Source organism: Frankliniella occidentalis, unplaced genomic scaffold (genome assembly GCF_000697945.3).
Source record: "Frankliniella occidentalis isolate FOCC.00 unplaced genomic scaffold, Focc_3.1 Scaffold7, whole genome shotgun sequence".
NCBI classification, from domain to species: domain Eukaryota; kingdom Metazoa; phylum Arthropoda; class Insecta; order Thysanoptera; family Thripidae; genus Frankliniella; species Frankliniella occidentalis.
This window is the reverse complement of record NW_026267137.1, coordinates 3,360,931-3,387,459: the sequence shown is the minus strand read 5'-3', so window position 1 is coordinate 3,387,459 and position 26,529 is coordinate 3,360,931. Positions and strand designations below refer to the sequence as shown.

Below are 26,529 nucleotides of genomic sequence, written 5' to 3'. Positions count from 1 at the left end.
TATAGAGGTACTAACACTTAATAATTTCAATTAATTACAAAGATTGCATTTGTAAAGGTAATTGTAAGTATAAGCCTCATAATAGGTCAAAAAATATATCTATCATTTTTCAAGGAGGAGTTTTCGGAAATCTGCATTGCTCCTAGGTTTTGGTGCACCATTAGATGAATTAGCCTTATCATCAGATTTTGAATCTTCATGTTTGACTTGCAGAGCACGAGGTAAAAATGCAACCTGTGTCCTTCCACGTCCTCTCCTGTTAAGTTATCACAAAACAATTTTTTGTCATCATTAAGGTGAGAGAGAAGATAAATAAATTTTGAATGAGACTTTAGTTACTTACGGTCCAATATCTTTTAATCCTCCTCCCAAAGACTGAACTTTGGAGGTTGATGGTTCATTGTGTTCAGATAAAAGTGAAGTTCTGCGGTCTGGTGGGTTTGACAATGCCACAAACACTGTTCTATCTTTTATGGTCATTCCATCAACTTTAATTATAGCCTGGGCGGCTGATACCTAGAGAAATCAATAAAGGAATAAGTTCCTAATCATAGTAATGCAAGTAATCTCTCTCATAAAACTGACCTCATCTTCATAATCAACATATGCTAATCCTTTGAAATGACCATTACGATAAGTAACAAGTCGGATATCTTTGACCTTTCCATACTGTCCAAATAGTTCTTCCACCTCTTCCTTCGTACTTGACAGTGGCAGTCCTAAATAGAAAAGAATATAAATATAATGTGTCTTCCATTGTAATCTAGATCAGATGAAACCAAAATGAAGTCCATTACCTTTGACAAACAGTTTGTTTTTCTCTAGTGATGTAGCATATTTAAAGCTATGTTGACGGGTGTGCTTATCTGGGTCACACTTTGAAACAAATATTGGTCTCCCGTCTATAGGCACCCTGTCTTTTTTGAGAGCCTCATTCATTTCATTCTAGAAACAAAGGACTAACTTATACAAACAAGTCTAGTTACAATTAATATATAGATTAAGCAAAGAACTAAAAACAGAACTTACAAATGAGCTGAAAACAATGTAACAAAATCCTTTTGATCTTCCTTTAAAATCTTTTACAAGGCGTAGTTCAGTGATAGTGCCAACAGATTCAAAAACATCTCTGATTTGTTCATTTGTAGTTGAGTAGTCTAAATTGCTGACAAAAACGGTTCTGTTATCCTTGGATGGATCATGCTCTGTTACCACACCAAGATCTTCAATTGATTCTAAACAAAAAATGCATTTTTTATAAGTCCATGAATATAATATAATAAGACTGATGTGTTGAGTAAATATCACACTCAATAAATACACAAATACACAAAATAATTGTAATGGTACCCATACCTATCTTTGGCTTTTTAAATGAACTTTTTACTGGGTCACTGGTTGGTTCTCTTGATTTTGTTTCATTTCCAATGGGGGCAGCTCGTTTCAAAGATAAAGGACGTCTATCTTCTGATATGGCATCTCCTTTATCAGTTTTAATTTTTTCTCTTTTCTTTTCCACCTTAAAAAGTTAAAGATAATCCAAAAGCATAGATATTTACATAAAGGTAAAAAAGAAAAATCTAAAATAAAATGTGAAAATAAATTGAAATTGATAAGTACCTTCTTGGTGTTTGAAGCTTGTTGACTCCCTGCTTCTTCAGCGGCAGCTTTCTCTCTTTCCGCAGTTACTTGCTTCATCCTATGAGAGAGCAAAGATACCATCAATAGCTTGATACACAATGAATGTCTAAAGCAATAAATGCGTAATAATGAGTAAAGTTGCTACAAATTACCTGATTCTACATTTATAGAGTGCATCTTCATATGATTCCAGTGTTCCCTCAACCCTTTCAAACTGCATCCATTCCTCCACAATACTCTCAGGCCAATCCCGAGTAGCTTGCAAAGCTCTAGGAAATAGTTTCCGAAGATGCTTAGAGTCCCCATAGGCCCTGTAGGAAAATGTGAGGCAAGTGAGAATGACATGCTACAAGAGTTTAATATATTAAGGTTTTTAAATCTGTGAGTAAATCAAAGTAATCAACTCACGTTTCCAAATGAATGTATTGCAACCAACTTGAAGCTGAATTTTTGTGACCTAAATGCAAAATATCATTCCATATTTTCCTTGCCACTTCCATTTTACGGCTCTGAACAGCTTCAACAGTGGCCATGAAACGTAAGAGCTGGCAGGATGGGTCTCCAAGTTCGCCAAACACTAGATGGAAAATAAAAGTAAAATAATTAAATAATGCTGTGCTCTCCATAACTAAATATAACATCAGTCTGAATGAAGTACCTTGTGTAAGATGTTCCGTTGCTGCTTGAACTGTTTCCCTTAACTCAGTGAGCAATGGAAGTTCTTCTTTTGAACCCCAGTCAATGCGTCGGCGTAGATAGCAACTATACTCAAGCCAAATGTTGCGAAAATCTTCAGCAGTTTGTATTCCTGATTTCAGAGCTTCTTCAAAGACACCTAGCTCAGAGAATAATGTTGTTAATTTTATAGTTAGGCAAAAAGATGGTTATAGGACAAACAGACGATATTGACAAGTCACAAAATAAAGTCAAGTACATGACTCCATAATTTGATTTGAAGGCGGTGGAGAAAAATGCAAAAGATTACCTTTAATTGCCTCAGGTGTTTCAGAGTTTTTCTCCATGCAGCGTAAATATTGTTGCCATAACAAGGCATACCATGGACAGTTGCGCACAGCCCTTTTACAAAGTTGCAAGGTTTTTCCATAGTCCCCCAAGCCGTCAGAAAATTCAATATAACCAAGCCATAATGGAGCATCAAGGGGGCAATCTGATAAAGCTCTTTCAAAAAGAGAGAATAATCTAACTGGCTCACCCAAACTCTGTTCAAATTTAAGGTACTCTTTGTAATGGGTCACTTTCATACTTTCTTCACTAGTGTTCTGTGAAATAAAAAAAAATTATTTGCAATTTCAAAAATTTTAAATCACAATAAAAAGTTGTTTACTCTTAGAAACAAAAACAAAAAACAAAAAAAAAAAGATTACCAAAACATCTTCATAGGGTTGAATCTGGTGAAGTCTATCCATAGCTTTTTTATATGCCATCTCTACATTCTTTATTTCTATGAGTCCAGATTCTGGTTTACCACTAGCAGTTGTCCAGATGGCTTTGTGACTTTCAAGCCACTCTTCAAAAGAAGTGTAGGTCTTTTCCATATTTAAAAGAGGCACAGAAAGTTGTCTTTTGAATATATTTGCAACTCTCTTGAGCTGGTCTGCTACAACAGGATTTTCTCCATCACAACCCTCCATCTGAGGACACAAGCATTAAATCATTAAAGTAAATTACGTACTTAAAGTTGGGAAGTAGTACAATGCCTCACTAACTAAGAGGCAAATAAATCAATCAATACTTACCAGAGGAGATAAAACAATACCTTCAAACTCCCTGTATGCTTCCCACAATAAAGCACCTTTTGGTACATGTAACCCAGCTGCCATCAATCCTCGTTCGAAGACTGACCTTACTTTTTCTATACTACCATCAGGTTCACCCATGTACCCAATTGTAAAGTAGACATATTCTACCCAAATATCAACCGCTGGATGGACAAAATGAAAATGATTAATATATCTGACAGAATGAATAATTGAATGAATGATTGAATGAATGATTGAATGATTGATTGATTGAATGAATGATTGAATGAATGAATGAATGTAAATTCAAATACATAAGAAAGAGGAAAATTTTAAACTTACACAGGTAGTCTGCAACAGCACGATCAAATAAAGCAACTAAAGTAGCCCTTCCCTCAGGATTTGTTGATTTGTCAGTCAGACGTTCATCTTCCAGCCAGTTTAACCAAAGCTCTACAAATATAAAGTATAGTAGAGTATTATGATACAAAAAATGTTTCTCTTTTAGAGGGACTAAAATGTACATACCTGGTGATAACGGGAAAGTTGTGTTCATAGCTTCTCGAGCTTCTCGCAGCAGTTCAAAATTTCCTCTTTCACGTAACCGTTTGATACGTTCAATATGCCCGTTGTAATCGAAAGGAGCTGGTATAGAATCAACCTAGAGAAATACACAGGTAACATCGATAATTTTACAAAACAAATTGGCAATAAAACTTATGAGTGGTGTCATACGAAACTGAGAAGGGCTAATGCAAATGACGAGCTCAGATGAGGCATGAGGTGTTTTTAAATATAAAATACAATAGTATAAGTAGGTTAGATTACCTCTTCTTCTTTCTCCGGCATATCTGCATTACTGGAGCTGTCAGAATCATCATCAGAGTCGTCGCTGTCTGCTGAGTCGTCGGACGTTTTGGCAGGCAGCTGTGCTGTATTTTCAACAGACGTCGCATCTGTTGTGCTTTCACCTAAATCCATCTCTTCCATTTCAAACGATTTGTGAACGAAAACGAAAAGTTGTGTTTACTGTTTTGACTGAAGCCGCTCACTTCTTCGCTCTCCCCCTTCTCTTCTTTATGACACTGGGGAGACTATTGACTTTTCTGGTATGAGAATCTGTATGGTACTTATTTTCCCATTTTCCCTCAGGTTCAAGCATAAATAACCTTTCTGGGTGATAAGGCAGTGCAGTGGTTAACAGACTTTTAATAACAGTTCTCCTTAGAAATTTTTACCAAAAATGGAGTCTAACGTTGAAAGAGACAACCCCATAAAGTTCGCCCGTGGTTCATATTTTCGTAAGTACCATGTAACATTTGTTAAAACTAATGGTATTTATGATTTTAGTTAGCCCAGGTTAGGAAATTTCTGACATGGACTATCAGCTGTAGTAAAGGTTCTATTAATGAAGGAGTGCTGCCTTATTGTTTGACAACTTCTGTTTTGTGTTATAGAACAACTCTCGCCTATGACAATTGGGCCTATATGGCAGACTCCACTAACTGACCTCACCGCAGGCATTGTTACTGCCCAAGAGGGCCCTCAAATGTGCGCTCAGATGGAGCTGATGATGTTGAATTGTATGGAGCAATATGGATACATGCGTGGTATGAAGATGTGTGGCGGTTACATTCAGGATCTGCATGAATGCCAAATGAAGGACTTTGAGGTGATTGATTCACTTAACCATGTGCGACCGTTGTCAAAACATCTGATCATGACAGTCATTCTTACCTTTTGTATGTTTGGTATTTCAGCGCACCCGTGTTCAAATTATGCAAGAAGAGAGGAGACGACAGTTCCGTGATGGCAAGCTGACAAAGCAGTTTGAGGAGTGCCCACCTCATCTGTAGAATGTTGATGGATGTTACCTGTCTATTTTATGCTTAGAGAAGGAAGTGGCATTTATGGCTGCTTTTTATGTTTCTGTTATGTAAATATCAATTTGGCTTGAGTAGAAAAATGGTGATAATATGATGAGTTCTGATACCAGCCCATGTGTTTTCACTGTATCTCCTTTAATGATAACTTTAACTATCATTCATTTCAACTGAATATAGAAACATTTAACGACTCAGTCTTAAAAATAAAGCATGCTTACAGTCTTTTGAATCAATTGGCAGATACTTGTCATAGAAATCCTGAGCAAGTTCTTCAACCTTAAAACCAAATTTCTGGTACAATATCACAGCTGGGTTGGTGACAGATACATGAAGGGTAATATCCTTTCCCATACAAGTCTGCAAGGTAGGAACTTATTGGATTAGGATTGAAAAATTTTGCACTCTAATTAGAATTTGTCTGCGACATAATACTAACCTGAATGAGATGGTACAGCATGAATGTAGCAATACCTGCTCTGCGCCATTCAGGACGAGTGAATAGGAAGGAAATGTAAGACTCATTATAATTTACATCTGGTACCATAAATGCAAATCCAACAACCAGCTTACGGTACAATGCCACACAACTGAAGTCAGGGTACATTAAGCTCTCACTCACTGAAAGCAGATAAAATGGTTAAATTTTAAATATGCCCAAGCGTAGAAAAATATGTACACTGCACTAGATAAATAGTTTCAAAATCTTACAATCTATGCCTGGCCAGAAGAATAGTTCACAAAGACTGTTAATAGCTGGAATATGGTGTGGTTGTACATAGCTATAATCAATTGGGAAGCGCTCGTACTGGGTGCCATGTTTTTGATGAATGTCAGCCATGAGTTGAGTCCATAAAGGTATACTATGGTAATCTCTTCTGATAAATGGCTTTAAAAGTCTACAGTTTTAAATTAGTACATGCTTACAGTAGTGAATTAGAGGTAATTGATAAGTTGAATGTGCAACTCACCTTTCAGTGAAGGGGCTAACAAAGCAGGTAGGCTCTACCCGACCAAGCAATCGCAACATGAACGACTGCTGATTATTTTTAGTGTGACAACTATTCTCAGAGAGGGTTACTACCTGTAAACACGAAACCTCAATTAGGAAAACTACATCTGCATACCACACATTCCAGAAAGGTATGATAAGTTGCAACAGATCTTACCTGATATCTATCCAAAGTGCGGATATTACTTGACTTATGTAAACGTGAAGACGAAAGGTCGGCATCATTCAGTGAAGCTGAAATTTCTGTAAAGTGTCCAAGCCGCCTATGGCGTTGTTCTCTCCTCACATTTAATTTTCTATGAAGCCGTAAAATGACACTTGGTACTGATCCACTACTCATTTCAATTCTCTTAGAAAGTAATTGCAGTGTATGCAACTCTTCATATTCTGTCATAGGTACACATCTGAAACACATTTAAATACTTTATCACTGAAATCTGTAAGAGTTCTTTATGTCAAGTGAGACTGATATAAAGCACATAACAATAAAACTAAATAAAAAGAAAAAATACCCCTCAGCATTGTTGACTAATGAAACACAAGTTTTCAGCCATGGTAATTCTCTGTTTTTCCTGCACTGGAATAAACTTTTTGGTGGAGGGACTGGAGTTTCCCCTTCATCACAATCACTTGAGCTAGCAGAATCCTTATCAGATCCATAACTTCCAGTCGCACCAGGTCCATTCTTTACCAGTGTTCGGGTGCTGGAGGGCGATACCAAATAGGATCCTTCCGATGTCACATATTGATCAATAAGATCACTGAGTTCTGATTCTAACTTTGGGAAACCCACTTTATCTAAATCAGTGGGAATGTCAATATCAACATCCAAACTTTCAGAGTCGGAATAGCTTAACATTTCGGAATTTAGATCTGAGGGTACATCAATAGCACTGGCACTGGGAGGCCGGCTGTCACTTGAAGTGAAAGAGGTTTGTCGATTAAAATCCTCTTCACTTGCTTCTTCATCGAGAGTACTTCTTGTGGAACTTCGCTTGCCTATACCTCCGTACTTCAAACGAATTGTATTGAATGGGGACATGTTTTCATATGTGAGCTTCCACCAACCGGATTCTCTTAGTACATGTGTGCCAGTTTGAAAGAATGCTGGACTGTAGTGAGAGAGCGTTCCTGACACTGTACCATGCCATGCTCTTTTACGGCGGACTGCGCTGCCAAATATATAATTCCACTTTCGATCAATGAAGTCAGCTATGTGCAGCTTCCAATGGAAAAAACCGTGTCGACTCAAATGCTGTAATTCTTGTAGATTGTATAGAGCTAAAACCAGAACTGTGAGCCACGCCAATTTTTCTTTGGACACAATTTCCAGACCGGAAGGGCTGCAGGATTTGCATATGAACTTGTAGAAGACATCGCCCAACAAAATACATTCTGATATTCTGACATTTTCAGTCAAGCAATTGAAATGCACAAAACTGTCACAATCGTTGCACTTAAGACAACTTTCGTCCCGGAATCCAGGAGTTCTCTGCCCACAGTACAAACAGTTGACAAAGTCGTCATTGGAAACATAGCTAGAAACTGTGCTTCCTTGAGATGATACAGACTCTTCCATTCCGGTTAATGACATTGAAGTTAAATACGCTATTTAACAACAAAGTGGTCACAGCGAATATACCAAATACCACGTTTGTTGTTGTCAGCATGTTGTCAGTGTGGCCCCGGCAAGGCAAGTGCTGTTACGAGAGATCGACTATTGATTTACAGGTTTAGCAACGCAAGAAATAAAAACAATAAACTTGTACGTGATATGTTTACAATATTCTCCTAAACTAAGATCAAACATCGACTGAAAAACACTGTCCAATAATTTTCCCCATCATTTGTACAGGAAAGGACCTTCTTTCAAATTGGTTAAATTTAAGGGGAGAAATTTTTTCAGTTGCATATGTTTGAATCGTCTGCTAGTCTTTGTTGCTCGGATACAAATTGCAAAAAATCAGTTCACTTTTAAAACTAACAGTTGATGTAAAGGTATTTGTTGTGTGACAGGTAATGCATATAGTAGGAAACAACCTTTAAGAAAGTGGTGCCTCTTGCTCTTATTTTTTTTATTTACTGTGTATTTTAAAGTACTTTTATTAATTAATAAAAAAATACATATTGGTAAATTTATAGACATCTCGTTACAATACTGTTAATTATTCATTTTTCTCATTCTTTTAACAGAAACCTATTCTCAAGATGACTGCAAGTGATTTAACATTGTCTTTGCCTGGACTTCAACCTGTGGCTTTTTTTGGCCTGAGGACAGGAGTGAAAGGGAATGCCTACTTCTTGACTGACCATGACATACTGTACCCTGCTGGATCAGTTCTTGTAATCCACAATCACATTCAGAGACACCAAAAGTTTATAAAACTAATAGATCAACATGGAAAAGAGCAGCATTCAAAAGAATTGCATCCGAAGGAACCACATGTAAAGGACCAACATCCTAAAGAACTGCATGGCAAAGATCAGCATGTCATAAAGGAGATTGTACTCAGTCCTAACAGGTGATAAGTAACATTTGCAATCGGATGTATATTGTTTCAATGTCTACATTATTGTTTCTGATTTTTGTTGTCATTTTTAGAAAGATTGCAGCTATCACTGAGCAAGGAGAGAAGCCACTGATTACTATCTATGACTTAGAATCCCTCAAGCGGAAGAAGGTTCTCTCATTACCAGGAGACACTGAAGCACAGGAATTTATTTCATTTACTTTTACAAATGATGGGAAGGGAGTTCTGGCTGTAACTGGTGCGCCAGACTGGTCTCTATATTCATTTAACTGGGAAAAAGGGAAAATGGAAAGCACTTGCAAAGCAACTGTTGTAGGAAATACTGGAACTGTGGCGCAGGTCAGTTTATTGCTAATTGATTTATTTTCTGTACCGAAAATATCATGGTGGTACTTTAGCTGGTGACTGATTTTAGGTTGCAGCCCACCCCACAGATAATACTACTTGTGTCCTTGTTGGACCAGGACTATTTCGTTTGATGATGGTGACTGAAACAGTTTGGCGCCAATTTGGTTGGCAAAAGGCTGATCAATTACAACTTTCTTGTGTTGCATATTTGACTCCAGAGAGAATTCTTGCTGGTACTAAAGATGGTAGACTTGTTCTTGTTGAAAACAATGAATTAAAAGGTGTATTTAAAGCTGCTGACATCAAAGAACTTGATCCCAAAACTATAGATGCGTGAGTACATAACATGGAATGTCAAAAGTGGCAATCGAAAACTTTGTTTCTGGCTATTATATTTTTGTTTGTTTGTAGGCAGCAGTCATCTACTAGTTTGACATCAACAGACACTCAAACAAGCATTGATTCAGAAATACGTGGACTAATATCATTTTACAAAGGATTTGCCTTCAGTCTTGGGACAGGTTTAATACATTTATTTGAAGTTGATCCCAATCAAATTTACAGAAAAAGAAATGTATTTGCAATACCTACATCAGAATTTGACAACATGTACTCTGAAAATCTAAATACTGTACGAAATCTCTCCATGAATATTTCTCAAGACCGGCTTATTGCTACCACTGATCGGTGTCAGCTGTACACCACAAAATTGTGGGGTCCTGATATCAGCCAGGTATGCATCCTTTTAAGACTCTCATTTTTTACCTAAGATATTGACAATCAACAAAAAAATATCTCAATCTTGTATGCTTTTTCTAGGTTCCCAAGATTTCTATGAAGTTGTTGGGCCAGCAGTTGCACCATGGGCCCGTGTCAGGTTTAGCAGTTTGTGCATGGAAGCCAATATTTATGACTGTGGGTCAGGAAGACAAAACTGTACGTTTATGGAATTATGAAACTGAAACTCAGGATCTAATAAAGCAATATGCAGAGGATGTATTTTGCATAGCTTTACATCCCACAGGTACTAGACAGTTAGAGAATATTTATCAACTTAAAAGCCTACAAAAGTAATTTATTAAACTAAATTGTTTACATTCAGGGCTTTACGCTGTTCTGGGTTTTTGTGACAAATTGCGTTATATGACTGTTCTCATTGATGATCTGCAAGAAATGAGAGAATTCCCAATTCGAAATTGCAATACATGTAGCTATAGTAACAATGGGCACATGTTTGCTGCAGCAAATGGAAATATTATTCAGATATTTTCTACAATCACCTTTGAAAATATGTACAATCTGAAAGGGCACTTTGGTGAAGTAATACTAATATTTTTCTTTAAAACCAAATTTAAACTTACAAAAACTGATAAAAATAAATAAAAAATGTATATGTATATTTTTTTTAGATAAAAAGGATGGTTTGGACACCACAAGATTTAAAAGTAGTGTCTTGTGGACTAGAAGGAGCCGTTTATGAGTGGGATGTGTCAACTGGTACTCGAGTGGGGGAAGTTATCACAAAATCCTGCAGTTACTCGGATATATGTGTAACTACTGATGGAAAAACCATATATAGTGTTGGTAGTGATGGATACATCAAGGAGATGACAGCCTCTCAGGTGCACATTTTGTTTAGCATGTATAACTTATCTGAAAACAAGTTCTTGTTACTGAATAATTTTTTATATTTTTTCAGATTGTGCGAGAAGTTATTGTGGGTGATAAGAAAATGGATGCCATAAAATTAGATGCTGTTGTTTTGTCCCGATCAAACCTCATGCTATTTACAGCTGGAATGAATGGAGCTATTTACTCTGTAAAGTACCCTCTAACAGATCCTGCAATTTACACTGAATATCATGTACATTATGGAGATGTGACTTATGTAAGTTTACATGATCACTAATAAGATCTAAGTAGAATTTTTATTTACTCTGATCTAAATGTCTTTAAATTTACACAGATGCGACTCACATATGATGACAAAGTACTTCTATCCATTGCAAAAGATGGCTCGGTATGTATTTGGAATCTAACAAACACAGAGGGTAAAACTGTCCAGATGGATAAAGACTTCTCACACTCCAAGGAGATTCTTATCAGTAGAAACGAGTTAGAGGTAAAAGCAGTGGTTTCTGTCTTTCTATTTTAGATCTTTTCTTTTAGAAAATAAATTAATGTCTGCCATGAATTTTTCTCAGGAAAAAATACTAACAATAAAAGATCAACAAGTACGATTAAATGAGTTAGAAACTGAGCATGCCTACAATACTCGTAAGATGGAAACAGAGTATGAAGATAAAATGAGAGAGCTAAATGACAGTTATCGTGGTGTTGTTGAAGAGCTTAAAGTCAAAAATGAGGTCCACCTTTCTATCTGAATTATGATTTTATATTAACCTATTTTTCATGTTAACAGTCCATACATTTCTATAAGGCTACTTGATTTCAGAACTTAGAAGCTGATCACATTTTGGAAATGAACAAAACACAAACAGATATATCAGAGATGAAAGTATCCCATGAACAAGCTATGCAAGCTCTGGAAACAAACTACTATGGTAAACTGATACTTGAATATGACAAGTATACCGCCTTAGATACACGAAGTACAAAAATGAGAGAGGATTATGAAAGGTAAATAATCAGGAAAAAATAAAAGTCTAAAAGTAATGACAAACTAGAAATATATTTACACATCCCTTATTTGTATTCAGACGTTTGGAGGAATTGCAAGCATCTAAAGAAAAGGCACTCTCTGAGCAGGCTGAACATTATGAGAATCAGTTGAGAGTAAAAGAGGCTGAGCAAGAGCAGGTAATTTTCAATTAGTCACCACATGATATGTATGATTCGCTGTCTAATTCAATTTTCCTTCAGTTGAGAAAACAGTTAGATCAAGAAAGGATTGAGCATGAGGATATAAAGCAACAGATTGAGGACGATGCTGATAGAGAAATCGTCACACTGAAAGCAATGTATGAAAGTCAACTGCGAGAAGAGAGAGACAATAATGTTCGCCTAAGAGGAGAAGCAGGTGTCATGAAGAAAAAATTAGTCGGGTAACAAGTGTTTATGTCATCTTATCTTGTTATCTATCTATACTGTGGGCTCTTGCTGAAAAATGTCAGTCTAGAACTTCCCAATTTACAGGTCACAGAAAGAGGTAGATGAGTTGAAACACCAAGTGTCACAACTTCAAGGGGAACAACAACAATACCAACATGCTGTTCATTCATTGGATAGGGATGTACTGGATCTAAAGAAGGAAGTGGTTGAAAGGGATTCTACAATTCAACTAAAAGAGAAGAACATTTTTGATCTAAAGAAGGCAAATCAGGAGCTTGATAAATTTAAGTTTGTGCTAAATTATAAAATTACAGAATTAAAGAGTGAAATTGAACCGAAAGATTTAGAAATCAAAGAGAAAAAAGAGCAGATTCAAGATGTAAGTTGATTGATAACACTTTCCTACTTCCTCTGCTAGTCTTGCAAGATTACTTTTCCTCTTTTTTCAGATGGAGCAAGAGCTAGAAAGGCTTCAGAGAAATAGTGAAAGCATTAAGGTAGAAATGAATGAATTGAGAGAAAAACTTATTGGAACAGAGTCAGAACTGCAGACAGAAAAAAACATTCATATTAACACAAATCGCTTACTAAAACGTTTGTGGGTTGATCTTCATAACACTTCCTCCCTAATACAATCTCCAAAAGAACTCCGGGAAGCTATGAAAGTAAGACATCTGATGTACAGTTTCATTTGCCTTTTCTTTTTATTTCTCGATAGTCTACATTACTCCAATCAATTTAGCTGCTGTATCAAAAGTATAGTGGCAATCCAAGTCTCTTACTAAGCAGAGCACAAGACACAGATGCACAAGCAGAATTTATGCGTCAACGGGAGCACTTGGAGAGAACTGTTGCCTCCTTAAAACGACAAGTTTACAAAGGTGGTTTATCAAAACAAGGAGATTACGCCAGAATCATGGAAGTAAGAAGTTGTAGTTTTTTTTTGTTTTTGTTTTTTTGCTTGAGCTGCAATGCCCCTAATTAAATTTCATACATCAACAGGAAAATATTTATTTAATTGAAGAGTTGAATTCTGTGCGTGATACACTCAAGAAATCTCAGAGTGCACTACAGAATTTAGAAATGCTTCTGGGACTATCAGCAACAAGTAGCTCAAGGGTATTCAATGCGTCAGAGCTCCAGGAAAAATTGAGGAAAGCATTGAGAGAACGTGAAGAAAGAGAGGAGAGTGGTTCAGAAAAAATTACTGTAAGTATACAGCTTCGAAATTTGTGGTATACTTCTAAAGCAATTCATTCACAAGAGCGACCTAGTGTACGGCATACCTTGAGACAGCAACAAGAAAAATGTGCTGTTTTCCATAGCAAATATGAATTGGGAAACGCAATTGCCAATTCCTTCAAGCAGGAATACAATATATCTGAGGCAGGTCTCTGTGTACTCATTTTAAATTGTTTTTTAACACTTACCTCTTCTGTGTGTTAGGAAATGGAGAAAAAGATGGTGGTTTTACAAGAAGAGGTGGATCGCTTGATTTTCAAATTGAGTAAATCAGAGAAAGAAGCCTACCTGCAAGACAAAAAAATTCGTGATAATAAGCGGATTCAGTTTTCTCAAAAGAAGAGTGAAGTGAAGACAGAAGTCTCGACAGATTAATTATGCATACAAAATAGACTTACTGTAAGTGTATTGTAAGTTTCAAAATAGAGGTGTATCCAAGGGCAGTTATTTAAAACTGTCAAAGATTGAGAAAGCTGGTAATAACATTCACCAGAATTTAATCGTCAGACACCATACACATCAACAAGAATTGATCACACAAACACAAACCAAGACCATTACTTTAAAAATAATTGAGCATATAAAAATTACCCTTACAGCAACATAAGGCAAGTTGTTCTTGATAAGTCTTATCACTTCATTTGTACTAATACATAACCCCTAGCACTGTACATGTATTTGTTACAGAGATTCTACTACCATTCAGTAAAATAGAACAAAAAAAGATATCCTTTGGGAATTTTATTTTTTTCTTCTTTTTTTTAATTACCTTGTTAAGAGAGAATATATGTAAGGTAAGACATGGAGTTTAAAAAGTATAAGTAAACTTAATTACTTTTGGAGGCGAATGGAATGTCACATAAAGACATCTACAAAGATTTCACATCTAAAGATTTTTGGTAAAGATTAAGTATCCTACACCTTCAACTACCCACTTTCAAGAATGGTTTAAAAGAAAGCCTCATTTGTACTTAATTTAAAGTATGGAAACATTTGATGTTTTTAAAAAATGAGTTTTGATCACAGGAAAAAAGAAAAAACATTACACTAATTACTTCATGATAATGATGAAATTGACTTTAAAAAAATTACAAGTTAGATGTTTTAAAGGACGAATGGGAGAATAGCTTTGCGACTCTTTGGATAATTGGGGAATTCCTTCTTGTAGGCCTTGTGTTTTCCTAGTGCCCAGATGGACATTTGGTACATGCCAGCAAGAGCAAAGAGACCAGCTGTAAGCAAAAAATTTATAATTAAAGTAATAAATAGTTTATGTAGTTCCCATGGTTGAAGAATATGACATACCTGGTATGCAAGATGTCATGATGGTGAATCCCAACCAGCTCCCAAACTCATAAGTGTAATTTGGGCATGACACAAAATTGAATAAGAGAGTGAATGGATTTCCAGTAGGCACAGGAATGCGACGAACTTTGGTACCAGGGGGGCGCAAATTACGGAGAGCTACATGAATGCTCAGATTACCCAACTCTGAAATCTAAAATAAGACAGATATTGTTATTGTCTACTTAAAAAAGATTGTGTACACAATTCTTCATTTTAATTTTTGGAAACCAACCGCAAATAAGGCAAGACCTCCATAAATCCAAGCAGCTGAAGGAGCTGTGAACTTGGGATGGTTTACATGATAGGCAACATAAGCTGTAAATAGCCAGTAGTAGCTGCAGTTCTTGAACAGATTGAAGAAAGGCATGGTAGCCTTAGAGAATCGGTGAACAAATATAGTTTCCAGCAGCCTCTTTACGTAATGGATGGCATAACAAATTGCTGCAATACTACAAAAAAAAAATTGAAAAAAAAAAAATGCTGTAAGTTGCAGAATTTAAGGAAAGTAGAAATGTACACACTACTGAGTACACTTACTGCACCACTTGAGCCATTGGAGCCACTTTCCCTGCATCTCCATAAAACAGCCAAGGTCTTTGGTAAATCCACAGGTAAACTACCAAGGGTCCTGCGTATTCTGCCAGGAAAACAGTCTTCCATCCAATCTGAGGACCCAAGTCCCTGACATAAATCTGAAAATAGAAATTATCATAAGTAAGTAGGGCATTCTACTTTTTTAGGTAGGGTACTGAGAATTATAAAGGTCTAACCTTTGCGCCATTACGAAGTTCCAAGGTTTTGACTGAATCTTCATCTTTAAGAGATTGACCCTTTGCTTCAAGTCTGATTGACTGCCTATGAATACTCATGCCTTTTTGTTTCTGGACTTCCTTTTTGATCTCAGCAACAGTCATTGTTGGGTTCACCTGTAACACCAGGTACAACATCACATTATCTCAAAGGGAAAATGCATAGAACAGTACACAGAAATAATGAAATAAGCTTGTTTGGACAGGAAATACTTAAAGGAAATTCTTAAATGGTTTCACATGATTTGCATCTGATAAGAGTCAGCATGTTGTGTTAATAATGAATAAACATGACTTGCTCTGTGATTCTGGACTTGTTTTAAAATAGCAGCTAGTGAAACAAGTTTGACCTCAGTTTTACAAAATATTTCTAATTTAAAGTTATAATTTTAAGTTGGATGGACAATTCTACAACAGTTTTTGTAACTTGAATTAGTAAGAGTGACTGTCTCTTCACTTCACTCTCTGAGGAACAAAAACTCGTGAAGAAAAATAATGATAGATTTTACTCTGCAGCACGAATTAAACCCGCTTTTGGTGGATTTAGAATCGCTAGGGTCAAAGCGAAAGCACACCATATCCCTTTTTCAGGTATCTTTTAAGACAGTTCGCTTATTCAGCTTAGTTCTTCTGGAGTCTAAAACGTACCTTTAATTAAACAGGTATACGAAACTGATATATGCATTACAACAAAGTGCACCTTAAAATGAGGTGAAAGTACGTTACTACAGGATTATTTCATCTTTAAAGAAAAGTTTAACTACTCCAAAGAGGGGATGACTGGTCAAATAAAATCACATTGAAGAAAACTATAATACAGCTTGATGATAACAGTTTAAAGCTGCACAACAAAACTTCCAGATCTGGGATAGAGGTGTAAAGATGGACATAATTATCCGAGAACGGCTATAAGTGTCTGCCAAACTAAACTTACATTGCTGAGAACCGCAACGGACTTGCCACTAGTAGATAAAACTTCGATCTGAAACATAATCGTAGCAAACAATAAAATGATTTGTTAGACCTAAAGGCTCGCGTGAATTTGGACCTGACCCGGGTTTACCTCCATTTCTGCTAGCTGTCCTGGAATGGACACGAAATGATTGCCTGGCCGGGTAAACGGTGACTCAGGTGATTTGGCGTCGGGTTGGAGAGATGTCGTCCGACACGCTGACACCGCAACTTCAACTTACTCTCCCTCACATACACATTCACACATATACAGCAAAGTATACACACACACACATATCACTTACGTGCTGCGAATAGCCGTAGTGTTTGCCAACACGAGAAACTATTTGCAGTCATCAAGAAGTGAACCCACATCGCACAACAAACCTCCAGTCGCAATTTTAGGTTCAAATCGGAAAGCAGGTTGTATAATTTGAAGTTATTTTTGCATCTTCGGAATATCAGCGAAATTTTCGATATTGTGGATTCGCATGTGAGGGTTGGCAACTCCATGGAGAACCTCCCTGGCGCACCTCTCCGAGTTTAGATCCCTCGGATTTATATCGGATTTTTTTTGGAATGTGTTCGGCCTCTCGGATATCGGTCGGAACGTGAACGGAATTAGCTCGGCAATTTGGAGTTGTCTCGGGACTCGGGAATTCGGACGTTCGGAAAAATGTCGGAGCCTGGAACTAACTTGGAAGTCGGGTGTTCGATAAGTCGGACTTATGTCGGAAGTCGGAATTATCATGGTATTCGGCTGGTCGGAAGCCGGTTTTTATTTGGAACTTGGGAATGTATCGGGAGCTCGGGGAGTTGGGTATTCGGAAAGTAGCCGGAACTAGGAATAATCTCGGAGTTCGGATATTCGATAGGTCGGACTAATGTCGGAAAGCTTTGGAAGTCGGATTTAATTTGGAACTTGGTAATATCTCGGGAGCTCGGGGAGTAGGGTGTTCGGAAATTAGTCGGAACTAGGAAACATCCTGGTGTTCGGTAGGTCGGACTCATGTCGGAAGTCGGAATTACCATGGTTCTCGGAGAGTCGGAAGCCGGATTTTATTTGGAACTTGATATTGTGTCGGAAACTGGCCGGACGTTCTGTGGGCCAGACTGTCGACCCTGTCGACCCCCCCCCCCCCCCCTGGTTCGAATAATCGCGCGAAACTCATTATTGTCGAAAGTGCGCCTTTGGTGCCTTGGCGACTGCGATACAAAAACCTGCGCAACGAAGACTTAGTGTGACAGTAATATTATATATCTTTTTAAATCATGGCGGCACGCAATCCTGGTGGGTCTAATATGGAAGACCAGGCCTGCTGCTCTTTTCTAGAGGTGAGTCTTGGTGGTCTTTTTAACGGGAAGGCCCACATTTCTGACAGACGACATGTTATTTGGTTGATTCATTTTAACCATAACTGGGTGTTTTCAGGAGGAAATTGAGCGGCTCACTCATATTGTGCGCATGCTGCAGAGAAAAATAGCAATGTATGAAAGGATGAGGTGGGGTTGGGAGCCAAGCCGGGCGACCAGCACGTCCAGACAAGGTAAAGATTTCGTGCTATGGTGTGGTAGGGCAGACCTAGAAGTCTTACATTCAGCTGGCCCTGCCAAGATATTCAACATAACTTTCATCTTGCTTTCAGGTGTATACTATCCCAGCCAAAATTTCCGTCGAAGCTGAGTGTGCATCAGTGACAGCCTCTCCAAATATTCTTATATCAAGTGTCAATGAAAAAGATTTAATTAAAACAAGTGATTCTTTAATTATTCATTTTTTTCTGTTACAAAGGATTGCACCTTGTCATGCATTAATTACATGTTAATACAAATGAAATTCACTTAGAAATAATTTTATCACAATTGTGGTACTGCGTAAAATTGCCAGTACAATCAGTACATACCAGATGCATGTGGTTATGCGTACAAACGATGGTAAAAAGATATTGATAAGAAACACTGCAATTGAAATTACTTGTACAATCAGTACATCGGTCTACTAGTTTGTAAGACTAGAAACATAATCTACACCTAAATAAAATGAAAATTAATAACAGAGCAATTGAAATTACCTGTACAATCAGTACATTGGTCAACAAGTTTGTAAGACTAGAAACATAATCTACACCTAAATAAAATGAAAATTAATAACAGAGCAATTGAAATTACCTGTACAATCAGTACATTGGTCAACAAGTTTGTAAGACTAGAAACATAATCTACACCTAATTAAAATGAAAATTAATAACAGAGCAATTGAAATTACCTGTACAGTCAGTACATTGGTCAACAAGTTTGTAAGACTAGAAACATAATCACCTAAATAAAATGTAAAATTAACACAGCCAGGAGAGCACAGTCTTGAAGAGCTCTAATCTATCTCCCTACAACTTGCCATAGGGACCACATACCAACTTTCACGCACTTCAAACTTCATTGCAGGAACTCTTAAAACGTTTGCCAAGACAAAGTCTGGTCTGTCAACACCTGTGAAGTGTGCAACATGGTGGGCAAATCCAATAGGATAGTCAGTTCCATGACAAGTGACAAACAGCCCACAAACTCTCCCATCCTCACCATCAAACACAGCAATTTTATTGATTGTTAGGAAAGCACCATCCCACGTTTTAACCAGACTATTGTCTGACTTGGTGTCTGGGTGATATGTGCTGCATCTGTACTCAATGCCACGCACCAGCACCCTGTCAAATACAGTGACGCGGTTGACATTTCTAAATCCTTTGGCTGTTAATAGAGCAACTTCATCTTCTGCTAATAGAACTTGAGATGGGTGACCCAGTACTACAGTATCCCTGTTGATTTCTTCTGCGATCTTACGTGGGCATCCAAACAGCACTGAGTTAACATAATTCTTAACTTCATCGGCTACATCATTTCTGCAAACACCAGCATGAACGTATGATTTCATCATGTGTCGGATCACAATTTGTTCAGAGGCACCATTTGCAGCAGTGACAAGAGCTCCAATGACCATGTTCCAGCTTTCAAAATTGAATGTGCTTATTGTCCAGGCAGGGCCTAAGAGCCTACGGGACCTCACTACATGTTTGAGCATGTGAACATTGAACCTCATGTTCCCAGCACCAAAGCTATTTTGGAAGTACACCAAAAACCTTTCCAGATAGTTCTCCGCTCTGATGAATTCCTCTTCGAGGATGGAATCTTGAGAGAGTATGAAGAGACTGTATGAGAGCATTGACAAATGATCAAAATGTTCTTGAGGCAGCCTGTTGTTAACTGACAGAACTACAGCAAAATATCGGATGAAGTAACCCCACTGAGAACCTTTCCACTTGTCAGTATTGTAGATGGTATCCCATTTCCTAGACATTTGGGTAGGTGTCCGAACTCCATTCATTCTCAGGTTCATAGTTCTCAAAGCAGGTGCAGCATTACGCCTCAAAACATCACTTACAAGGAGATCAAAATAAAACTTTGCTACCCCTTCATAAAAAGGATGTAAATCATCCATTCCGTTTCCGGATGCCATGTTAAAATGGTTGAGATGAATTATTTCTGAAGCTCCTTTCTGTCCTTCAAAGAAATATCCTCTTAGCATTGCTGCGTGGATGCTGTTGTGGGTCCTATCTTCAGCCTCGGGCAGATCTTGAAAGGGAAGCAAGGGATACTTCATGGATCCATCTAAGAAGATACCATGATGGTTGCAACAGTAGCACCCCCACTCACCGTTGTACTGGTGTTGGTTCATTATAATTGCCCTAGCTTTAGCATCCACGCAGCATGCTAGTGGTATGATCTTGCTGTTTACTTCTACATCATTTGGCCTCCACATTACTCCATTTTGGGAAAGACTGTTGGCTTGATGAACAAATGGTCTCAAGAACGTATTCATATTGGGTTCTGCTTTATCAATCCAGATACCAGCAAGAAACAGGTTACGCTGTCTTAAATTGGGAGGGAGTTCATTCAGTCGAACAAGGAGACCCCAGGCATGGAGAGACTGATGCTTAAATTTCCTGAAGCCATCTGAATTAAAAGAATATGTAAAATCCATCTGACCAATCACTCCATTTCTTTGAAGTTCTTGATAAAGTTCACCATCCAAAATATCTTCTACTGCATCTTCTCTTCCCTTCACTCTCCATTCCCTGTACCGCAGAAGATGAGCCACACCAGGAAGTGCAAGAAAATTCTCAAATTGTTTCTTTAAACTCAGGCTGATGAACCACTTCACATTTGCAAAAGGGATTTGTTCCTCACAAGTTGGACATTGTATGATAGGTCCATGTAGCCTCCGGTACCGACCCAGAAAGTGAAGGCAATCAGGGCCATATCCCCACTTTGTGACACCAGCATCCTTTCTTCCTAATAAACTCCAAAGGGTTTTCTTACATTCAGGCAGATAATTAGGTCTTCCAATACTCATGTTAAAGCCTTTGAAGTCTCTAATTAAACTGTCATAAGTTCTTCGGTCTTTTAGTGCATTGGCAAGCTTCATAAGCAATACCTCCCTCTTCGTCCTTACGCGGCCCACTCTTACTGGTGCATCCAGAGCTGCTCGGTCAAATGAGAAGGTGTCATCGTCTGAGCTGTCTTCATCGTCGGTTAAATGCTGGTCTGGATCATCAGGGTCATCCTCAGGATCTTCGGGACCCGGAGGGCCATCTGGATCTTCAGGCAGCACATCGGGCTGCTCTTGAGGCTGCAAATCATCCTCTTCTTCCAGATAATGGGCCTCATAATCTGAATCTTCTTCGCAGCTAGACATATCCATATCGAAAGACTGGAAAAATAATGAAAATTAAAATCTCAATTACCATTACAACGAAGAGTAGATGTCCACAAGAGACAGAAACCAGTGAAAGCAAGGAACAATGTCAATCAACCAAAGCTTTTGAGCAATGAGAAAAACAAACTTACCTTTGACAAGGATGGGGAAGAATGCCCTGAGTTAGAAGAATCAATGCCATCACGAGAAGACATACTGGTTGAACTATCAGCACACGACATGTATTGAGTGGAATCATCAGTTGGAGAAGGCTGCACAGACCAAGAGGAGTATATGTTAACACCAACCAACCGAAGCTTTTCACGCATTGAGAGCAACAAAACCAACATACCTTTTCTAAGGACTCACACGGCTGCTGCTGACAGTCAAAATCGTCTGGTTCCTCATCAGTTAGCATTCCAGTGGGGCAATCCAAACATGAGGAAAAGTCATCAGTAACGCAAGGAGTGCGTGGGGCAGGCGTGTCCATGGAAGTGACGTCTTCTACAACGTGGTTCTTACGGGCCTCAAGCTGGAAAATTTAAATGTTTCTAGATGTCCGGGACAATAGTACAGGTTACCGGCCGGCTTTACCGCCGTTCTCTCGAGTAGATACTCACGACGGCTAGCCTAAACAGCTCTCTCTGTCTCCGCCGTTTAGATGACGTAGAGTTGGGCAGAGAATTCATCGTGATCAAGAGACGACGCAGCGATACCGTGGAACTGAACTAACTAAATAAACTACAGAACTGAAATGCCGAAGTCAGCAACAAGCATTGTTTGGTTTTATTCTTCGTGACTTCTTCTTGACCTGTTGGCTTTGAGAGCAACTTCACCGTCCGGGATACTACTTGTGTCATGCTGCATACATAAGTTACACAAAATCCAACGAAGGAAACCTATTATTTTGAAACAGATGTGTTTGTTCGTGGTTATTTGATTTATTTGTGCTGTAAACTTTATTTATTTTGTGTAAATGTTCGTTTTGTGAAAATAGTTTGCTTTTGATCGGCTCGGGTCTTGAATCACGTAGTGCTTTGTGTGCTGTCAAAATCAGCTTCGGGCGAGATGGAGAGTCAGACGTCAGTTTTCGTGCTCGGGCGAATTTGTTGTTGCATTATCTGTCAGTATGGTGGATGAACACTGTGAAGATTGGGATGAATTGTGGGCTACTGTTAAGTGTTTGAAGTCGGGGGCAAAGAAATGTGTCAGTGCAGCGTCGTTGTGGGAGATACAGGAGATGGGGCCGAAGCAGTGGAAGAAGACGGATTTTCGGCCGAAGACTGTCGAGGAATTTGAAGACAGAATACAAAAAGAGAAGAAAAAACGTGTGAAGACAGAATATGGAATTATTGAAGGCGAGTTCATGTACAAGACGTATGTCATGCGCCTTTTCGGTAAGTTCAGTTCTACTGTTTCGGAATTCTGCAGGTTATGTTTCCCTTGAGTGAAGTTGCGCCTTACTGATGTAGACGGTTCCGCCTGTACTCGTTTCGATAAGAAAGCAAAGCACGACTAGAACCATGTTCAAAATGTTTGCTGACATTGCAGTTTGACATAACCTTTACCCTGATGGATCTGGGGAGGATGGAAGGATTTCTTGTGGTATGGATCCATGTGGAATCCGATTTGTTTCAATTTCGGATTCCATATGGACGTCCATATGTGATCCATGAACAATCCATTGGTGGATCCATAGTCAATCCCCTTGGCATCCGAAGTTTTCGGAATCCATAATTTATCCTCCGCGCTCCTCCGGCATTTTTTGATTTCGAAATCCGAATCCCATCCACCGTCCATCCATGACATTTTTACCTTACTTTTACGCGTATTCGAACCTCGGACTTTGCTTTAGAGTTTCCTTCACTTATCCCCTAGACCACGGAGCCATACCTAAGTAGCCTGTGCTGGAGCTTCGTGCCATTCTAAGCGTTCCGGAGTGTCCGGCATCGATCCCTTGGCAATCCATAATCCATAGTTGATCCTTTGGGAATCCATAATCCATAGTTGATCCTCGGCAATCCATGCACTTATTCAAAGTGCATTTGTTGAAATTTCACTTAAAAATGAAGTGTTCAAGTGTTCAACTGTTGAACACTTGTAAGCGTTCCGGTGTGTTCGACACCGATCCACTGCCAATCCATAATCCACAGTTGATCCTTGACAATCCATGCACTTATTCAAAAGGCATGTGTTAACAATTCACTGTAAACTCAACTGTTCAAGTGTTTAACTGTTCAACACTTGTAAGCGTTCTGGATTGGTGGGCATGGATTGCCAATGGATGCATTTCGGATCCCGACGCCGTGGATAGCCGACGGATCAAGTTCGGATTGGTGCGCATGGATTGCCAATGGATGCATTTCGGATCCCACGCCGTGGATAGCCGACGGATCAAGTTCGGATTGGTGCCCATGGATTGCCGACGGATGTATTTCGGATCCCGGCGCCGTGGATAGCTGACGGATCAAGTTCGGAGTCTTCCAAGGATTGCCATAGGATAGATTTAGGATTTCTAGAGCTCGGATTGGTAATGGAGCAAGTTCGGATTCCAACATGGACTGTCAAGGGATCGATTGTGGATTCGTGCCAACATCGGGATTGTCAAGGGATCGACTTTGGATTTCCGCTGACTGCGTGGATTGTCAAGGGATCGCTTATGGACAATCCACAACTATCCTTCAATCCATCAGGGTAGTATCTCCCTGGTAACTGTCAATAAATGTTCATTTCTGGTGTTCATTTCTCTGTTTTGTGAACTGGTTCTGGTGGTAATTTCCTTAACTCTTCTCTAAATAGGCACATCCGAAACCGTCTATTGTTATACTGCTTTGGTTATGTGCTCATTTGTGGTGAATTTTATCTTGTCTGTTGAAGGAGACAGAGAGAGGTGTCTGAAGAGGCTCTCCAAACCAGGCCGTGACACAGCTCCATCTCGAAAGAGCATTTCAGACCCCAGCATCCCTATCGCGTATTTCCTAAACTTTGAAGAGACAGAAGCATCTATGTATTTGGAAACTGAGAAGGCTGCCAAGAAAAAGGTCAGTCATGTTTATTATTTTAACAGAATTATTGTTGGTGATGTCTTGTTACTTTTAGTGCAGCCTCTAATCCCTCCCTCACTTTTCAGAAAAGAAAGGTATTCAGTTCTGTGAACAAAGAATCGGGCCAAATTCTGAAACGTCTAAAGACACAGGGGGTTGTACCTCCTACGTTGAACAAGGAGAATCAGGACCCTAATCAGGTATCTTAGATCGTCATCTATTCATGTTGATGATCTGTCATCAACTTCTTTTGTAGTCCTTTCCTTCGATGCACTCTCTAACTTTCTTTTATTGTTCAGCAGGTTCCTTCAGGTTCAAACTTAACCAAGCCTGATGAAGTCTCCTCAGAACCAAACTTAACCAAGCCTGATGAAGTCTCCTCAGAACCAAACTTCACCAAGCCCGGTGAAGTCTCCCCACAACCCAACGAGGAGCCAGCTAACAGAGTCATTGCAGTCAGCACTAGGAGCATTGGCACTCAGACTGTAAGTTATCTGCACCTTCAGTTTGGGAAATAACTTTTAGATTGGATGTGCAAATTTCATGAATTGAATTTGAATTGGGCTGAATCATTGAGATTTCTTTTACTTAATCAGCATAAATTTCCTTGAATTGATTTTGAATAGATTGATTTCTGAATTGATTTTGAATTGGTTTCCCCACAAATTGACTTAAATTTTAATTGTATTAGGATCAAACTGCTGATATGGACGCCATCCAAAAACTAGACGACAAGGTTTCCCAAATATCAGGTACATAGAGCTTTTTGGTCCCCTCTTTACTAGTAAACTGTTCATTTATTCTATTTACCCTAAAACTTACATTTGTCCAATAATGCTAATGATATCACTCATTTTTTCCAGTAAAAATTTGCCAAGGGTGGAGTGCAGCCTCTTCAAATAGTGCCATTATTAACCTTAAGACTGCGGTCCCACTTGAGGAGGAATGGACTCATCTCGAAATTCCAGCTGACAAGGTACCACACTCTTATTTCTTCAATCATATGACTGTACTGGTCATTATCACTAAACTTTATGATTTGTCTTCAGATCTATGTAGGGTGTGGTTGCGTTGTCACAAGACAGGACGTCTTGGCAATAGAAGAGGAAAACAAGTATCTCACAAAGAGGGGAGAGGCCCTCTTTGAGCTACTGGCTAAGGCATACAACGAACCAGAGAAGAGTATGATGTATTACAGCTTGACAAAAAAGGGGGCTCGGAAGTTCACTAGAGATGGAGTTTCCATAGCAATAAAAGTCATGAACCCCACACTAGTTAAAGCCATGAGATGTAAGTGGTAGTAGATATTTTTTCTAATGTACACACTCATCCCGTTGATTTTCTGCCCTTCCTCAGTAATTGTTAGGGTTTACTTCCTTTTTACATCACTGACAATTTGATAGTATATTCGTTGATCAAGTAATAATTGACAAATTGATGAATTCCTGCTGTAATGAATCCTATCATTTTAACTGAAAAAAGTATGTAAAAATGTTACTCTTCTGTTCAGGCATACTGCGGGCAATGTATTGGGACGATCAAGTGGAGGGATCACCCGAAAAAATTCAAAATTTTCTGACAACACAGCCAGGTGAAGTGCGGCGGAGGGGAACAAAGAAGAAGAATAAAGTAAAGGTAGTAGTGGTAGAGCGAATAGAGTCAGGTGAAGAGTCAGGTGAAGAGTCAGGTGAAGAGTCAGGTTCAGGGTCAGGTTCAGGGTCAGGTTCAGGGTCAGGTGAAGAGTCCGGTGAAGAGTCAGATGATAAAACCTAACTTTTAACATGTTCTTTTTTTTCAATATTCTGTTTAAAGAATGCGCATGCTCTAAGTGCTACATGGTTATGTAGCACATTTGAGCTGTTAAAGATTGCTCCAAGTGCTCAATTGAGCTGGAAACTATTATTTGTATTTGAATTTGTACATATTTGTACATATTGTACATATGTGGCTTTATTTTTTATAAATTGTCTACCAATTTGAAATAAAATGTAATGAGTAATGATCATGATTGTAATTAGTTGCGCTTGATCGCTCCAAGGTTGTCCATAAACTTATCAAGGAATGCACAGCATATATGTGAATCCTACTTGTTTCCGACCAACCGACTCGGTTCCGAGTTCCAAGCCGAACAAGGTCCGA

At 38.6% G+C, this 26,529-nt stretch overlaps 7 protein-coding genes across 10 annotated transcripts; 3 read left to right on the top strand and 4 right to left on the bottom strand.

Annotated features, from left to right (window-relative positions):
* Positions 1–6: 6 nt before the first annotated feature.
* LOC113210071 (squamous cell carcinoma antigen recognized by T-cells 3-like) lies at positions 7–4,495 on the bottom strand. Its single transcript, XM_026427891.2, has 16 exons — positions 4,230–4,495; positions 3,930–4,062; positions 3,744–3,854; positions 3,399–3,583; positions 3,027–3,293; positions 2,627–2,921; positions 2,300–2,476; positions 2,050–2,218; positions 1,794–1,952; positions 1,621–1,699; positions 1,357–1,519; positions 1,030–1,235; positions 798–945; positions 586–719; positions 344–516; positions 7–256 (listed from the first exon to the last, which is right to left on the bottom strand). Exons 1-16 carry the CDS (start codon positions 4,389–4,391, stop codon positions 103–105), a joined length of 2,715 nt encoding a protein of 904 aa, XP_026283676.1. The 5' UTR covers positions 4,392–4,495; the 3' UTR covers positions 7–102.
* Positions 4,496–4,553: 58 nt separating this feature from the next.
* LOC113210074 (uncharacterized) lies at positions 4,554–5,396 on the top strand. The gene is made up of 3 exons (XM_026427893.2): positions 4,554–4,702; positions 4,859–5,073; positions 5,162–5,396. The coding sequence occupies exons 1-3, from the start codon at positions 4,645–4,647 to the stop codon at positions 5,255–5,257; spliced, it is 369 nt and encodes a 122-aa protein (XP_026283678.1). The 5' UTR covers positions 4,554–4,644; the 3' UTR covers positions 5,258–5,396.
* Positions 5,397–5,401: 5 nt separating this feature from the next.
* Positions 5,402–8,001, bottom strand: LOC113210073 (cysteine-rich protein 2-binding protein). Its single transcript, XM_026427892.2, has 6 exons — positions 6,809–8,001; positions 6,454–6,700; positions 6,256–6,368; positions 5,996–6,183; positions 5,724–5,905; positions 5,402–5,644 (listed from the first exon to the last, which is right to left on the bottom strand). The coding sequence occupies exons 1-6, from the start codon at positions 7,888–7,890 to the stop codon at positions 5,471–5,473; spliced, it is 1,986 nt and encodes a 661-aa protein (XP_026283677.1). The 5' UTR covers positions 7,891–8,001; the 3' UTR covers positions 5,402–5,470.
* An 89-nt stretch (positions 8,002–8,090) lies between these two features.
* LOC113210080 (cilia- and flagella-associated protein 57) lies at positions 8,091–14,287 on the top strand. Of its 2 annotated transcripts, XM_026427899.2 has the most exons (19): positions 8,091–8,312; positions 8,490–8,818; positions 8,899–9,166; positions 9,243–9,508; positions 9,587–9,908; positions 9,995–10,199; positions 10,278–10,495; positions 10,585–10,797; positions 10,875–11,063; positions 11,142–11,297; positions 11,380–11,541; positions 11,631–11,815; positions 11,896–11,995; positions 12,059–12,240; positions 12,332–12,626; positions 12,697–12,912; positions 12,990–13,169; positions 13,250–13,456; positions 13,694–14,287. In XM_026427899.2, exons 2-19 carry the CDS (start codon positions 8,505–8,507, stop codon positions 13,862–13,864), a joined length of 3,849 nt encoding a protein of 1,282 aa, XP_026283684.1. In that variant the 5' UTR covers positions 8,091–8,312; positions 8,490–8,504; the 3' UTR covers positions 13,865–14,287. The 2 variants fall into 2 exon arrangements, with proteins under 2 accessions (XP_026283684.1, XP_052130053.1); XM_052274093.1 differs by lacking the exon at positions 8,091–8,312 and having other exon boundaries at positions 8,348–8,818.
* On the bottom strand, positions 13,970–16,871 carry LOC113210083 (probable very-long-chain enoyl-CoA reductase art-1). Its single transcript, XM_026427907.2, has 7 exons — positions 16,709–16,871; positions 16,580–16,627; positions 15,607–15,762; positions 15,374–15,528; positions 15,069–15,285; positions 14,795–14,987; positions 13,970–14,721 (listed from the first exon to the last, which is right to left on the bottom strand). The coding sequence occupies exons 1-7, from the start codon at positions 16,712–16,714 to the stop codon at positions 14,594–14,596; spliced, it is 903 nt and encodes a 300-aa protein (XP_026283692.1). The 5' UTR covers positions 16,715–16,871; the 3' UTR covers positions 13,970–14,593.
* A 1,645-nt stretch (positions 16,872–18,516) lies between these two features.
* LOC113210081 (uncharacterized) lies at positions 18,517–22,115 on the bottom strand. 2 transcript variants are annotated; one of them, XR_008011967.1, is made up of 5 exons: positions 21,967–22,115; positions 21,699–21,878; positions 21,499–21,618; positions 18,863–21,361; positions 18,517–18,765 (listed from the first exon to the last, which is right to left on the bottom strand). XR_008011967.1 is itself a non-coding variant. In XM_026427900.2 (4 exons), the coding sequence occupies exons 1-4, from the start codon at positions 22,033–22,035 to the stop codon at positions 18,968–18,970; spliced, it is 2,763 nt and encodes a 920-aa protein (XP_026283685.1). In that variant the 5' UTR covers positions 22,036–22,115; the 3' UTR covers positions 18,517–18,967. The 2 variants fall into 2 exon arrangements, 1 of the variants encoding a protein (XP_026283685.1); XM_026427900.2 differs by having other exon boundaries at positions 18,517–21,361.
* Positions 22,116–22,472: 357 nt separating this feature from the next.
* Positions 22,473–26,393, top strand: LOC113210082 (uncharacterized). Of its 2 annotated transcripts, none has more exons than XM_026427902.2 (8): positions 22,473–22,743; positions 24,224–24,387; positions 24,477–24,590; positions 24,693–24,875; positions 25,082–25,142; positions 25,254–25,366; positions 25,440–25,680; positions 25,901–26,393. In XM_026427902.2, the coding sequence occupies exons 1-8, from the start codon at positions 22,476–22,478 to the stop codon at positions 26,161–26,163; spliced, it is 1,407 nt and encodes a 468-aa protein (XP_026283687.1). In that variant the 5' UTR covers positions 22,473–22,475; the 3' UTR covers positions 26,164–26,393. The 2 variants fall into 2 exon arrangements, with proteins under 2 accessions (XP_026283687.1, XP_026283686.1); XM_026427901.2 differs by having other exon boundaries at positions 24,690–24,875.
* The last annotated feature ends 136 nt before the right edge of the window (positions 26,394–26,529 follow it).